This window comes from Solea senegalensis, linkage group LG2 (genome assembly GCF_019176455.1).
Source record: "Solea senegalensis isolate Sse05_10M linkage group LG2, IFAPA_SoseM_1, whole genome shotgun sequence".
NCBI classification, from domain to species: domain Eukaryota; kingdom Metazoa; phylum Chordata; class Actinopteri; order Pleuronectiformes; family Soleidae; genus Solea; species Solea senegalensis.
The window spans coordinates 15,126,364-15,140,811 of NC_058022.1; the positions used below are offsets into that span (position 1 = coordinate 15,126,364).

The 14,448-nt window shown below is 38.2% G+C and overlaps 1 protein-coding gene across 3 annotated transcripts in view; it reads left to right on the plus strand.

Moving 5' to 3' along the window:
- Positions 1 to 1,031: 1,031 nt before the first annotated feature.
- abcc4 (ATP-binding cassette, sub-family C (CFTR/MRP), member 4) overlaps positions 1,032 to 14,448 on the plus strand; it is a 36,270-nt gene continuing 22,853 nt past the window's right edge. For 2 of the 3 annotated variants that reach the window (XM_044051378.1, XM_044051398.1), the window contains exons 1-19: positions 1,032 to 1,307; positions 2,084 to 2,194; positions 4,188 to 4,308; positions 4,390 to 4,641; positions 4,746 to 4,835; positions 4,969 to 5,132; positions 5,229 to 5,354; positions 5,706 to 5,955; positions 6,044 to 6,148; positions 6,368 to 6,457; positions 7,331 to 7,522; positions 7,688 to 7,782; positions 7,879 to 7,965; positions 8,121 to 8,217; positions 9,942 to 10,181; positions 10,338 to 10,469; positions 10,609 to 10,646; positions 10,922 to 11,016; positions 11,406 to 11,552. In XM_044051378.1, the coding sequence (XP_043907313.1) occupies positions 1,234 to 1,307; positions 2,084 to 2,194; positions 4,188 to 4,308; positions 4,390 to 4,641; positions 4,746 to 4,835; positions 4,969 to 5,132; positions 5,229 to 5,354; positions 5,706 to 5,955; positions 6,044 to 6,148; positions 6,368 to 6,457; positions 7,331 to 7,522; positions 7,688 to 7,782; positions 7,879 to 7,965; positions 8,121 to 8,217; positions 9,942 to 10,181; positions 10,338 to 10,469; positions 10,609 to 10,646; positions 10,922 to 11,016; positions 11,406 to 11,552 (2,506 nt within the window). In that variant the 5' untranslated portion in view covers positions 1,032 to 1,233. The remainder of the gene's footprint in view (positions 1,308 to 2,083; positions 2,195 to 4,187; positions 4,309 to 4,389; positions 4,642 to 4,745; positions 4,836 to 4,968; positions 5,133 to 5,228; positions 5,355 to 5,705; positions 5,956 to 6,043; positions 6,149 to 6,367; positions 6,458 to 7,330; positions 7,523 to 7,687; positions 7,783 to 7,878; positions 7,966 to 8,120; positions 8,218 to 9,941; positions 10,182 to 10,337; positions 10,470 to 10,608; positions 10,647 to 10,921; positions 11,017 to 11,405; positions 11,553 to 14,448) is intronic. The other variant, XM_044051389.1, reaches the window with a different exon arrangement.

Genomic DNA, 14,448 nt, shown 5'->3' on the forward strand with positions numbered 1-14,448 from the left:
AGACCGAAAAATGTTAACTTGAGACTAGAAAAGTTAACATTTAACATTTTTCAAGTTAACAGACTCGAAACTTGAGTGTGACTCAGAGGAAATCCTCCTTTGGTCATAATTAAGAAAGGCATTTGGTAATAGAATTAAACAGGAACTAAACAGATTTGATAAATAATTCAAAATGCAGCCTGCATAGACAAAGAAATAATGTCCTCCTTTACAACACCCATGAACTTTCTCTGTGGTCTATAATATAACCTTGCCTCTCTTACTTCATCTCAAAACTGTTCAAACTGAGCTCTCCCTCTAATCTGCTCATTCCTAATCCTGTCCATCCTGGTCACTCCCAACAATATGTCTTGTGTGGAACAACTGTGGTCATTGCAAATATGTAATTATTTATTTTTTAAATGTTAGTGCATTTTTCCCCCAATAACTTCCAGGCCACGTGACCCATTAACTTCAAAGTCGTGTAGAATTGTGTCTATAATTACAGGGTATGAGATGCACCTCTTTATTCAGTATTTCATTGGTCTCCTTATTTTTTATTTATATTAATATTGTTGTAGAAAATATTACTATTTCCTTTCAATAGCTTCCAAGTCATGTGACCCAGTCACTTCAAAGTCGTGTAGAATCATGTCTATAATTATGAAACACAACTTTTTATTTTCTTTCAATAGCTTCCTGGTCATGTGACCCAGTCACTTCACAGTCATTGTACTAATATATTTGTATATTTTATATCACATTTTATATCTTTTTTTTTTTTTTAAATTTAGACTGATTTAGTGTAGTTTTTTTGTAGTGTAGAGTTTCTGTCATATCGAAACACTTGTAGAAAGCTTTTTAAACATCTTGGGCCCTTGTCAGTGGGTAGTAAGCGGATATAACCAGCAATAGGAAGTGAAATGTTTGCTGTACATTTACTATCACTTTATACAGTTCTAACTCATCAGGCTGTTGTGCCGCGTGAAGCCTGGGGCTGTACGGGAAGTGATTGACACTTGCGTCGGCCAATCGCAAACTTGTGGGCGGGGATTTACGTGGCGCAGCCAAGACCGTTCAGTCTCGTGTTATTAACACCTTTACTGAGCTTTGGTTAAGTACATAGACTGACGCTGGAGTTCGCAGAAGCTACTGCCTTTGATTGTTTTCTTGTCCTCCAAGTTTTGATCTGTATTCCTCCGCCAAACAGCCTGCGGAGAAAGTGCTCGGGCTATTTTTGTGACTGCCGAGGGTATGGAACCTCTGCGGAAGCAGGCGAAGGATAATCCGTCGACTTCGGCTAATCTTCTCTCAAAGATTTTCTTCTGGTAAGAAACGTCCACAGCCGTGTTTGACATGAATTGAGTGGGGAGTTGTCCTGCGTGACAGTCTGTGCCGTGGCCACTCTAGGAAGACACTTCTCTTCCCGGATGTGACTGCAGTCCCAGAGCATCTGTCCATACAAAAACGTGAGCTACACCGTTCACACATGATGGAGGGACAGAGCTCAGACTGTGTGACATGGATTCATTTTAGCAGGTTTTAACCTGAGCAAACTGTAGAGTGCAGCCAGTATTGGGTTTCAAGTGTTGCAGAAAGGGCTGAACTCGTTTCAACTTTGACGCTCCTCGAGGAGTTGTCAGACTTGCTCCTCGATTAAACTCAATAATTTAGTTGTGGTAAAGGTTTGTATACAAACCCGTTTTAGTGCAGTGCCAGACTAATGGTTATATATCTTTATCCTCCTGGTCACATAGTGTGGAATTGCTTTGACTACAGGATGTTTTGAGTCATTCTAGGTTGATAGGCGCTTAGTTAAGCTGTTATGCAGTATTTATAGTTGTTGTATTGTATTGTGTTTGTATTGTGTTTTTTTTTTTTTACATTTCTCTTTCCAATATCCAGCACAGGTTGTTTGTGAAGTATCTGATAGTGAATATCACATTGGCTCATCACTCAGCTCACTCATTTTACACTCAGCTGTCTCACCATTAGATGTCAGCAGTTCCTACACAGTGAAGTGTTGATTAAACACACTCATTTACACCTTGAGGAATAAGGTAATTTCCACTGCTGAATACATTTTCATGTACTTCACTTCTAGTTGGCTGAATCCCCTGTTCAGTATCGGCTACAAGAGGAAATTGGAAGAAGATGACATGTACAAAGTTCTACCTGAGGATGCGTCTAAGGGACTTGGAGAGGAACTACAGAGGTATGGCATAATACGTTCATGATTTTAAATGTTAAAGCTTTTGTCGCCATTTTTGTATTCTCTTTTTTCGACTTAATCATTTTAGATTCTTGTACAGTTAGACACCATTGTAATGTGTATTTTACAATAACAAGTAAATAAATAAATAAATAAAATAATCCAGTGTTCAAACCTGGTCAGCAAAAGAATCATGATCCCAGAACAGAATCAGGTACACATCAAATGTGGATTCAATCGGCCATTATCTTGTCACTTTGATTTTTTTTTATGTCAGATTGCAGAGAAGTTCTTCCTCTGTACCTCCTCTCCTTAACCTGTGCTGATGCAGCCATAAAGGCCTGCCAGTACCAGCCAGGCTCTTAATACCTTGTTCCCATGACTTCCACCTCTTGAAAGGTTTTCAGGACTGACAAAACCACCTTCTGACCATTGTCAGCATCTGCTTTCATGACGGTTTTAAAAAGGGTTAACCTCAGCAGGTTTTTTGGTCATTGGTAAGTGTGACGTTAATCCTACAGTTACAACTCATTTATTGTTTTACAATTGTTTTAAGCATGTGTTCTACATGTATGACAACACATAATCTGGTAATCTTGCCACTCAAATATTGTGTTAAGTATATGTAAACAGCTTTAAAACAGAAGTAATGATAATAATAATAGTAATGATAATAATGATAATAATAATAATAATAATAATAATAATGATAATAATGATAATAAACTTTATTTATAAAGCACTTTTCAAAACAAAGTTACAAAGTGCTTGACATGGTTGAACCAGGATTTAAAAACATTTCAGAACTTTGGCAAACAAAATCAGGCATTTTAAGTAATACAGAAATGACATCGATAAAAACAATAACAGGAAATAAGACGTGTTGAAATAAGGCATTGTGGTTAAATTAGTCAAATGCTTAACACTGTAATGATCTGTTCTCCACCAGGAGACGATAATAATATGACCCTCTTCCCGTGACCACCCCTGGCTTCTCTCAGCCTGCACTTTCTATTAATAGCAGAGACCATCAACTCTTGAGGGACTTTGGCACCTGAGTTTGTACTTCTGTTTGGAGACGAACCTGCTCTGTTTATAAATAGATATTACTTCTCAAAATGTCACATGAGACGGGGAGTCATGAGTTGTAACATGCTGCATCTGTTTTGTGATGCATTTTGCTACTGCTTTTAGGAAATCTTGTCTTGTTTGCTCAGCATAAAGGTAAGCAAGTTCAAAGTGAGTACATCATGATATGTGTATCTATACATATAGAAACAGAAAATGACATGTGGATTTCAGGACATGGTCACAAACAGTGATTAATCCAAAAGAAAAAGAAAATACTGATTGATAAAAATGTGAAAATGTATACCATAAAATGTACAGCAATCATAATTCATAATTTGAAAGCATTCTTTGACCTGGTTTTGTACATTGTTCCGAGCAGATGGATCAGCAAAGTTTTTTCCCACTGCAATGTGGACGTCTGGGATCTTTTAATAAAATTAAAGTCTGAGTGCTTAGGTCAATTGCACCTACTCATGTGATATTAACACAAATAGTGTACATTTTGCTTCTTAAAACAGTATTCATTCATTGTCAACTGCTTTATCCTTCACATGTGGGTCTTGGTAGCTGACATGAGGCGAAAGCAGGGTACAGGTTGCCAGTCCATCACAGGACTAACTCCTACGGTCAATTAAGAGTGCCTAATTAATCTAATTTGCATGTTTTCTTGATTGTGGGAGGAAGCCGGAGTACCTGGTGAGAACCCACGTGCACATGTAACACAAACATACAAACTCCACACAGAAAGTCCCTCAGTTAAACAATCAAACCTTAAATTAATATAAGAGTTTGTAATTCCTTTCAGTAGTTTTCATTGTTTTTTGGGGAAATTCTAACTGTATATATTTTTGTGTGCTAAGTGCTAATTCAGAAATGAGTGACTCAAAGTGACGGTTGCTTTCCTTTTCACTTTGTTTTTTCAAAGGTATTGGAATCACGAAGTTCAACAGGCAGCAAAAGAAATGCGTCCCCCAAAACTTTCCAAAGTTGTTGTTAAGTGCTTTTGGAGATCATATTCACTAATTGGAATATACATCTTCCTAGGGGTACAGTGCTGTTATTCACCAAACACAAACATCCACAGTGAGCAATGCTGCATCTAGAATAAGGAAATTGTTTTCATGCAGCACATCCACATCTCTGTCTTCTATCAGGAGATTCTCAAAGTCATTCAGCCACTGCTACTTGGGAAGCTTATTGGGTATTTTGAGAATCAAGACTCGGTCAATAAATCTGCAATCTATGAGGCCTATGGCTATGCTGCAGGCATCTCGTTGTCCACCATATGCCTGACTGTGCTTCATCATCTTTACTTCTACCATGCGCAACGAGAAGGCATGAAGATCCGTGTGGCCATGTGCCACATTATCTATCGGAAGGTCAGTCATTAAGGACTTACTGTATCTGTGTTTATATCTATTTCTACCTTTGTCACATTCCTGTGTTTTTTCGTAATTGGGTGTCACACTTGTCTTCTCCACAGGCTCTGTGTCTAAACAACACTGCATTTTCCAAAACTACCACAGGACAAATTGTCAACCTTGTATCAAATGATGTCAATAAATTTGACGAGGTGAGTATCCATTAGTAGGTTTATGTGTTTATATTGTGTTTTGTATCTTATATATTTGACTTAATAGGTCAACAATTCAGAACTTAACTTGGCTACTATTTTCTAGTCATCCTTTATTTTTAATTTTGTACAGGTAACCCTACATCTGCATTTTTTGTGGATTGGACCCCTACAAGCAGTTGTCGTGATAGTATTGTTGATATATGCAATTGGCCCATCATGCCTTGCGGGAATGGCTGTCTTCTTCATCTTGATGCCTTTACAAACCATGTTTGGACGTCTGTTCTCCAGACTAAGGTTGGTAGACGTGATTAAAATCTTTCCGCATTCCTCTGCTTTCTCAAGTTTCTGATGCACTTGTGCCATTCCTTCTGTTTGTCTCTGCTGTTTTAGGGCTGAAACAGCAGTGTTTACAGATGACCGAATACGCACAATGAATGAAGTCATCTCTGGAATCCGTGTAATAAAGATGTATGGGTGGGAGAAGCCTTTCATTGCACTGGTGGACGAGGTCAGAAGGTAGTTATGACATAGTGCTTTTACAAATAAAAACAACTTATAACACAAAGAAATAGAAAATAATAGAACAATAAAAACACGAAAACATGAAGATAACAGAAATAACAACAGGACAAAAATCTGAAAAACTAAAAATGCAGAATCATAATATCATGTTTTAATTTTTGATTTTAGGTAAGCGGCCTCTTTTAATAAAGCTATAGTCTGTTACAAAAAGTTAAGAGGACGTTTAAAAATGTTATGATCTGCAAATTTTACACACACACTGAACTGTGTGTGATGCTAAAAATGTGAATGCTAATGAACACACACACAAATGTAAAAATACTGACAACTATGTCTTGTTTTCAGAATGGAAATTGGCAAAATCATGAAAAGCTCGTACCTGCGTGGCCTGAACATGGCATCTTTCTTTGTGGCCAGCAAGATCATCATCTTTCTCACCGTGTGTGTTTACGTACTGATGGGGAACGTGCTGACTTCTAGCAGAGTGTTTATGACGATTGCCCTCTATGGGGCAGTCAGACTCACCATTACACTCTTCTTTCCCTTTGCCATTGAGAAGGCCTCAGAGTCTCTCATCAGTATCAAACGGATTCAGGTAAATGCACCACAACAGCAGCTACATACAGTATATACCTACATCTAAGTATGAAAAGTGAAACTTCACATGTGATTCTTCCCATAAGAATTTTCTCCTCCTGGATGAAGTTGCTCCTCAGCGCCTGGAACTTCCTGTGGCAGAGAAGGACTGTATGGTGGAGATTAAGGATTTAATATGCTACTGGGATAAAGTGAGAAACATTGTGGGAAATGTGTCTCACTACTTTGTCTCCATGCAGAAATCCTTAGACACTATAAAGGTCTAGGCGTAGATAATGTTGTGTGCTGTACAGATTGTGATGAACATGTTATGATGTAGTTTTAAGGTATTTACACTAAACCAGGCGTTAAGTTAGATAGTCAATATTTGACAGTAATTTAGTTTATTTGTTTTTTTTTTTTTTTTACAGATGCTCGAGGCGCCAACTTTATATAATGTGTCTTTCACAGTGAGGCCTGAGCAGCTTGTGGCAGTTATTGGACCTGTTGGGGCAGGAAAGGTAGTAGGTCTGTTTTTAAGTCTTAGTTTTTTAGTCATGTAAACATATGTAATATGTTTTTTTTTTAGGTTTCACTGTGATTTATGTGCAGTTTTCTATAATGTATGTGTTTGTTATGGAAACCTTGTGAGGTGACAGGAAAGGTTTTTAGGGGAACCCATGTATCTGAAACCCACAGTACATCATGAGAGTAATTACAGAATCATTGTTTCCCTGGATTTACCAAACATTTTAATTCAGTTAGTTTTAGTTCAGTTTTTCTTTTTCATCTTTCTGTCATAGTTGCTGTAGCTTACTTATGTCTCTACAATTGCTCCCATCTTCATCTCAAGCAAAATGTGAAAAATGGAGAGAATTACCTGGCGCTGATGGACTTACCCAGCATTATTTACTTTATTTGGCAAGTGTTTCAATGTAACTAGTAAACACTTTGTGACCAAATTCCGAAGGATTTCTTATTGGTCGCTTCAATTTATCAAATATAAACAATGTCATACTTTCTACTTGTCCATTTAAATATGTGAAGCTTCTATTTAGTACTAAATCCTGTACATTTAAACACATCTCAACAAACTCATATCATGCATCTTCAGATCCTTAAACAGACTTGTGTAATTTATTGACCCTTAGGCTCTGGCTGTTTGTTATGTCCTCCACCGGTCACCCCTCCCATCGCTGAGGTCGTAACTATGACCTTGGTTGCTATGGCAAATACCAGTGGGTATTGGACAGCTATGACTTTACAGCCTTGCTCAATATAAATTGTAGTTGACAGTAGGTGACATCAGTATGACCTGTGAGGAACACAGCCTGAAAAGAATCAAAGACATTTAAGGATATGTGTTTGTGTGTTTGTGTGTTTGTGCGTTTCAGTCTTCGCTCCTCAGTGCCATCCTGGGAGAACTGAGCCGCGAAAGCGGTGTGATCAATGTCAAAGGAGTGCTGACATACACATCTCAGCAGGCCTGGATTTTACCTGGCACTATTCGAAGCAACATCCTTTTTGGCAAGGAGCTCGACCCTGAGAAGTATGATCAAGTTCTGATGGCCTGTGCCCTCAAGAGGGTGAGAGTCACTTCAAGTCATATTCTTGACACATGTCACATTTCCTGTTGAATCTCTCATGCTTTATTATAGGCCGGTTAATCACAAAGTTAAAGCACCTCTAAATTGTAGTGACATATGTGTATACGTGAATAACTAGTAAAAGTGCACTTGGACCCTGCTCAGGACATGGACCTCTTGCCAGGGGGTGACTTGGCGATTGTTGGGGACAGAGGGGCAAACCTCAGTGGAGGACAGAAGGCAAGGGTCAGCTTAGCCAGGTGTGTTGAATGCCTTTACAGAAATGCATTTTGTGGCTGCTATCTGAGACCAAGATATCCTCCATATATGTATATATATTTATATGTGTATTTCAGAGCATTGTATCAGGATGCCGATATCTATTTGCTGGATGATCCCCTCAGTGCTGTGGATGCTGAGGTGGGCCGACATCTCTTTGAAGAGTAAGTCCTGTTATTATTGTTTCCCCATTGTTTTTGAAAAAAAGAAATGAAATAATAAAAATTGCCTCTCTCAATGAAAAGCACATTCCAAATAATGTTATTATATTGAAAACTTTTTTAAATTGTTTGCTTAAAAAAACATTTCTTTTACCTAGGTGCATTTGTGGAGTTTTGAGGAAGAAGCCTCGCATATTAGTTACTCACCAACTACAGTATCTGAAAGCTGCAGATCATATACTGGTCTTGAAGGAGGTTAGTATTCGTGTTGTGTGTACATTGGACACTTTTTATCTTAAAGAGAAGTGCTTAAATTATTATCAAATTAATTTGCCACTGGTCTGTATGAACAGTACATGTACAATCAGAATAGCCAGCTGTCTGTGACATATGATCATATGATCAGTGTTTACTGTTGAAGGAATATTTCACCGATTTACATTTAGCTTTGTAGTGATTTTAAAAAATTGGGCTTCCCAACCTCAGTTTCCCCTGAGTTGAGAAATATCTTCATTCTTTTCTTTGTTACGTGCACACCAGTGACACTCGGTCCTGTTAGCGTAACTGTTAATACAAAACTAAATGCAAATTGGTGAAGTATTACTTTAAACATGATATGTTGATGGCAAAATAGAAGAAGAAATATACAGTTGGCATAACCATGCGGTATTTTACTTAGGTTCTTACAGTAATTATTTGTACGCTATGTGCATATGAGAAAATAGACATTATGTATTAATAGAGTGTATGTATGTGTATGTGTACTTGTGGCTATAGTATGTCTAATTTCTTTTTTTGTTTTGCCAACCTCGTTTTGACTTTTTGTCAACTGCTGTTTTTAATGTAGGATTTCATTGCTATAAGGTGACCTTGAGTGTCATAAAAGGCACAGCTAACAAGATCATTATCAATATTATGATTAATGTCGGAGCCATTCGGTTATTTGTGTTTTAATGTGTCCAGTAGGTGTCACACTAATGTAATTGGGGGTCACACAATATAGGTGGGAACAAAGGTGTCAGGTGTTGCTGGATGGAGGGGAGCACTCAGTTTTTTTGATCACAACGATTGCTACGAGTTTTGATATATATATATGTATATGTATATATATATACATATACATATATGTATATGTATATATATATGTATATATACACATATACATATATATATGTACATATTGATGCGGTTGTTAAGTATGTTGAGGACAGTATTTCACCTGAAACTAGGAAACATTCAGGGAACAGTGGTAGTGGAAAATCAAGCACTACTTCCCCAGCAAAAGGTAATCCCCCAGCAGGATCACATTATGGAGGTGTCTGGGAGTGTGTAATACATATGGTGAAGAGGATCCTCAGTTCAGTTCTCCAGCTTTGAACCCCAGTGACCTTGAACTCCGGACTTCTAATCATATCCTGCTTGTAAAAGGAAGTTTGGCGAATTTCGACCATTCACTACGAAACAGGAAGTGCCCTGTAACTTTGCCTTACATTGACTAATTGCCTCGAAAGAGACTGACCCTGAACATGTCAACGTTATTATTATTATTATGTGGCTTTGTGGCCATTTTTGAGGGGGTTAACGAATGAAAGTGAAGACTGTTGAGTGAGGGAGACAGTGAGGTCAGAGAACTACTGCGTTCCATGACTTGTGTGGGGGGACAAAAGGACCCTTTCATGAGTCCTAGTTAATGTTATTATTTGAACGGACTGTCAATTCATTCTTTATTTAAATAGTTTGGAGTAAAATTACATATATATATCAAGCAGACAAATAATACTACTACTAATAATAATATAATAAACACTACATTTGATAATAGGGTAAAGCAGGTACCCTATTAACCCATAGAAATGTTTTAAAAGTTACATGTATAGGCAAAACAATTATTCTCATACATGTTTTTCTCGCCTAAATGTCATGTCAAAATATTTCCTTGACTGCGTGCGTTTGTATGTCTCTCCTCTTTTCTTTGTTAGGGCCAGATGGTGGCACGAGGGACGTACAGTGAGTTGCAGCGTTCTGGACTAGATTTTACCTCTTTGCTTAAGGAGGAGGAGGAAGGCCAGGAAGATGAGAAGCAAGGCACATCTCCCATCCCAGCGGCTGTCTCTAGCCACTCCCGCTCACGTACAATCTCACTCAACTCTTTGTCCTCCAAGTCCTCCCTATGCTCTTCTCGTTACTCTTTGATAGATGGAGTGGATCCACTTGCTGTGGTGAGTATTGAGCTAAAGCCACACTAAAAGGTGGAAAATGTCCTGTTGTTCATCCTTTAAGCCACTAGAGAGCAGAAGATACTCACTGATACTTCCCTGCTGCTTAAAGCTTTATTTGATGAAGTGGTGCTGAATGCCAGGGGTGTGAATTTGTAGGCAGTGCAACGAACGGAGGAGGAAGGTCGCTCAGAGGGAAACATCGGCGTGCGCATGTATGTGAAATACTTCAGGGCAGGTGCTAACTTGCTGGTCCTCTTGGTCCTCCTTTTACTTAATGTCCTTGCACATGTGAGTGGAGTTCTTCAATTCATTGTTTTCTTTTACAATTATATTAGTGTCAAACTGAATTGTTCAATAATTTATTTATGCATTTGCTTTGTTTTGCAAAATTAAATAATGATTATTTTGTTTGCTTGTGTTTGTTTAGGTTGCCTTCGTCCTGCAGGACTGGTGGATTGCTCACTGGTGAGATTTGTTTCTTTTACACACACAAAAAACACAAAGCTTGCAATAATAAACTGTTTTTTTTTGGCATATGTCTACAAAGTGGTTCAAATTATAATAATGGAAGACGTTTGAACCAACAGTTCTTCTTGGCAATATCTGACACTTGTTGAAACCAACCTTGTACCTCAGGACAGAAGAAATGTGTTTTGTGTAGTACCTCCATGTTGTAGCTTTCTTTCTTCTTTTTGTTTACTTGTCCTTGTCGATTTTTTTCTTTTGTGTCTGACTTGCAGGGCCTCTGAACAAGAGCGCATCAATGTGACAGAGCACCTCAATGGCAGCTTCCCTCAGCAGTTGGACCTTGACCTGTACCTAGGTGTTTACGCAGGTGAAGCTCACGAAGCACATATAGCTTTTTATGTACTGTGGGGCTCTCAATTTGCAGCCATTCAGTGAACAGACTCGCAGTTATTTGGCTGTGGCCCAAGGCCTTCTAGGCCCACTGTATGTGTACATGGGCCTCAGCTGTACAGAGAGATAGCAGTGCCTTTCTTTTTCATTGCCGTTTGATTGCTCCGATTATCTCCCTGTGACTTACATGCTTTTCAGTCTTTCAAGCTTGTTATCCACAGTGACAGATCAGCATTTATGACAAAAACACACTTATGTTTTTACTTGATTGATTTCATCTTAAATGTATGACCATTTTTCAACAGACATACATTTAGCATTGCATATGTGGTGATTAATGTTCTTATTTTTTTCTGATTTTCTTAGGTTTAACAGCTTTTTCAATTGTGTTTGGCTTCCTTCGCTGTATTCTCTTCTTTAATGTCCTGGTGAGCTCAGCCCAAACTCTACACAGCAGCATGTTCAATGCCATCCTGCGGACCCCAGTTCACTTTTTCGACGTCAATCCGATTGGTAAGTGGCTCACCATCATATGAAGCACACATTTAAATAACTGAATTCTTTCTTGCCCGGTCAAGGTTACACACTATGTATATATAAGTATTTGCTGGCTATGAGACATTAACACAACGTTTCACTTGCTGTAGAAGTTACTGTTGTGACATCTCACCACTAGAGTGCAGACTGTTACTTATTTTGTCATGTTTTGATCCACTTAACAAACAGCCGTATGCCTGCTTTGTATGTAACTCTATAGTCTGTCATTTCCATCAAGGTCTGCATGATATAATAATTAACACGTTAAGATGTTAAAAAACTTCAAATGGAATGAAAGATTTATGCCTAATAATCAATTGTACTGATAAATTTAATAACACGTAATATTAATTAGGTAGTCTTAAATCTACAAGCAACTGTAAATTGAACTTGATTTATGATTATTTACCATGAATGAACTGGTATCATAAAAGTATCTGCTGCGATACAAAATTTGTGCAATCAAGAGGCCACTTCAGTCAAAAACCTTGAAATATAGCTTAATATTTAGCCATAATGTATTTAATACATGCAAAGAGAGTGTTATCTTCTTTAATGACACAGTTAGTATCAGTAAAAAAAAAGAAGCAAACATCATGTTGAATAAATACAGTTTGTAGTAGATTTTGGACAGTGTTGTGTTTGGACAAGGGTGTTGTGCAAATAAAGACGTATTTGTCTTGTGCTCTGTATCAGAAATCTTTGAATATTTCATTAGCGTTGTAGGCTGTAGCTCCATGGTCAATAGAGTGGGCAGATGGACATGATTTTAAAAGTAGGCAAAGACTCTAAATATGTCTGACTTTACACAAGAAAGGCTGCTGGATTTTCCTTAGGTGTGATTAATGCCACCTCCTTAAATAGAAACCAATAAAACCAAAGGAAAAATTACAGGATTGAATCATTTGCTATTGCCTATGATTTTGGTGTATTAATTATAGACCTATTTTAATCAGCTGAATTAATGTGACTACAATCTGTCATTGATATAAGTCAACTGTCAAGTGGCCCACTTTGATAACTTTAATTTTTCTGGAACATTGTTCACCTGTCAGTGGATAATTACTTGGCCTAATCTTCCCATAGTGAAATGCATGTACAACACAATAAGCTTTGGTGGGAATTCTTAGCAAGAAGGGAACCTAAGTCTGTATAATGAGTCATAATAAGCTGGTAACACAAGTCTAAATATGATTTGAGGGTGTTCAGGAGCTTGTGGTTTCAACTTGTATCAAAGGTGGGTGTAGCAACAAAGCGTTCCCTTTGCAAAGCTGTGTTTGGTGCGAACACCAAAGGTCGTAATCTTTAACTCTTGTTTTTAGTGCTGCTGTTATGTTTCATACTGTATTTGACTACCTGATGGCTTATCTGGGTGTGCCGTGCTTGGTAATCTACACAGAGGAGGAGAACAAACACTTTGAATAATGTAATAATCTGTTTAATAGTGCAGCAAAGGAGAGGCTTAACAGACACTGCTATCTGATTGCTGCTGTGCTGCTATCAGTAACCATTGTATGACCAGTCCAGTCATTACAGTTTTCCCTCTTGGCTAGCATACAACATGGTGTGGACTGGATTTATAGACAACTGTTCCAGAGTAGATTTCTTTGACGTCCTTTGACAAGTCAATAGTAGATTAGTAAAAACTTTTTACTTTTTGACTCTTAATAATTATTTTTTTTTAAGTCAGTTCTGCAAAACCTGCTAAAAATGAAAACCATGACAGCTGTTGTCAGTTCCTCTTTAATTCACAACGTTTTGCTTTTGTCCAAGAATTTTCCCTTCCGACACAGCTGCTTTCACATCCACTATTGTGCGTTGCCATAAGTGTGTATATTTTGTAGCTGTGCGCCTGTGTGTTGATTAAGGATTCGACAAATGTTTACATGTGTAAGTGATGGGTGCGTTGCTGCTGAGCAGGGTCGCTGTTTGATAGCTGTCCTCAGAGTGAAAGGTTACCATTTCAAGCGTCACTGCACAAAGGCATTATTTGTTATTCTGTGAATGTGGTTTATAACAATAGAGTACACTGGTGGTGAATTATTATTGATGGAAAGGCACTGTAGTTCTTCTGTATCACTGGATGAATGCCTTTGCGCCATTTGAGTCATGTTTCTGTGTTATCTTTTGTGCTGTGTGGAGATAGTTGATGTTGCGAGTTGGGGCTTTTGGTGATTAAAACCTTTATATGTAGTAACAATGCCGTTTGGAATTTTTAAGATAGCAAAATGCTGTTGATAACAGTGCTGACTGAAATCCCCACATTATAAGGACTAATATAACTTAATACATTAGCTTTGCTCAATTTTAGTAATATGTACAGTCGTATTATAGCTGTTCATCCGAATTTGATCCAGTTAGCGCAGCACAGACAGTAGTGGATGTGTTGAGCTGATGGCGATCCCTGTAATTTAGTGTCACTGAGTGGGCTAATCCCCTCAGAGACTGTAGGCCAGGGCTTCAGCTCATCAGCACTGTCAGAGGAGTGGCGTTTCAGTCAACACACACACACACACACACACACACACACACACACACAGATATGCACTCACACACGTCCCTCTTTCACATTGGCACAGCGGGCCATCTCTGTGCTAGGTGTCACTCAGCTGCTGTTGACACATGGAACTTCAGTTTTTCAGTAGTCAGTGATGTGAGATTTTAATTGTGTTTACAGAAGAAGTGTTTTTAATGTCTATATTCCAGGTCTGGCTGGTTCGAAGAGCAAAGTGGATGCAGTACTGCAGAGAGCATGATGATATCGAAGTGTGTAAATTGAATGTGGAGATGGAGCCGTGTGTGTGTGTGCAGTATGGCTGATAGGGCTCCCCCTCACTCTGCACTTCCACTATTTAATTGCATGAAAGGGAAG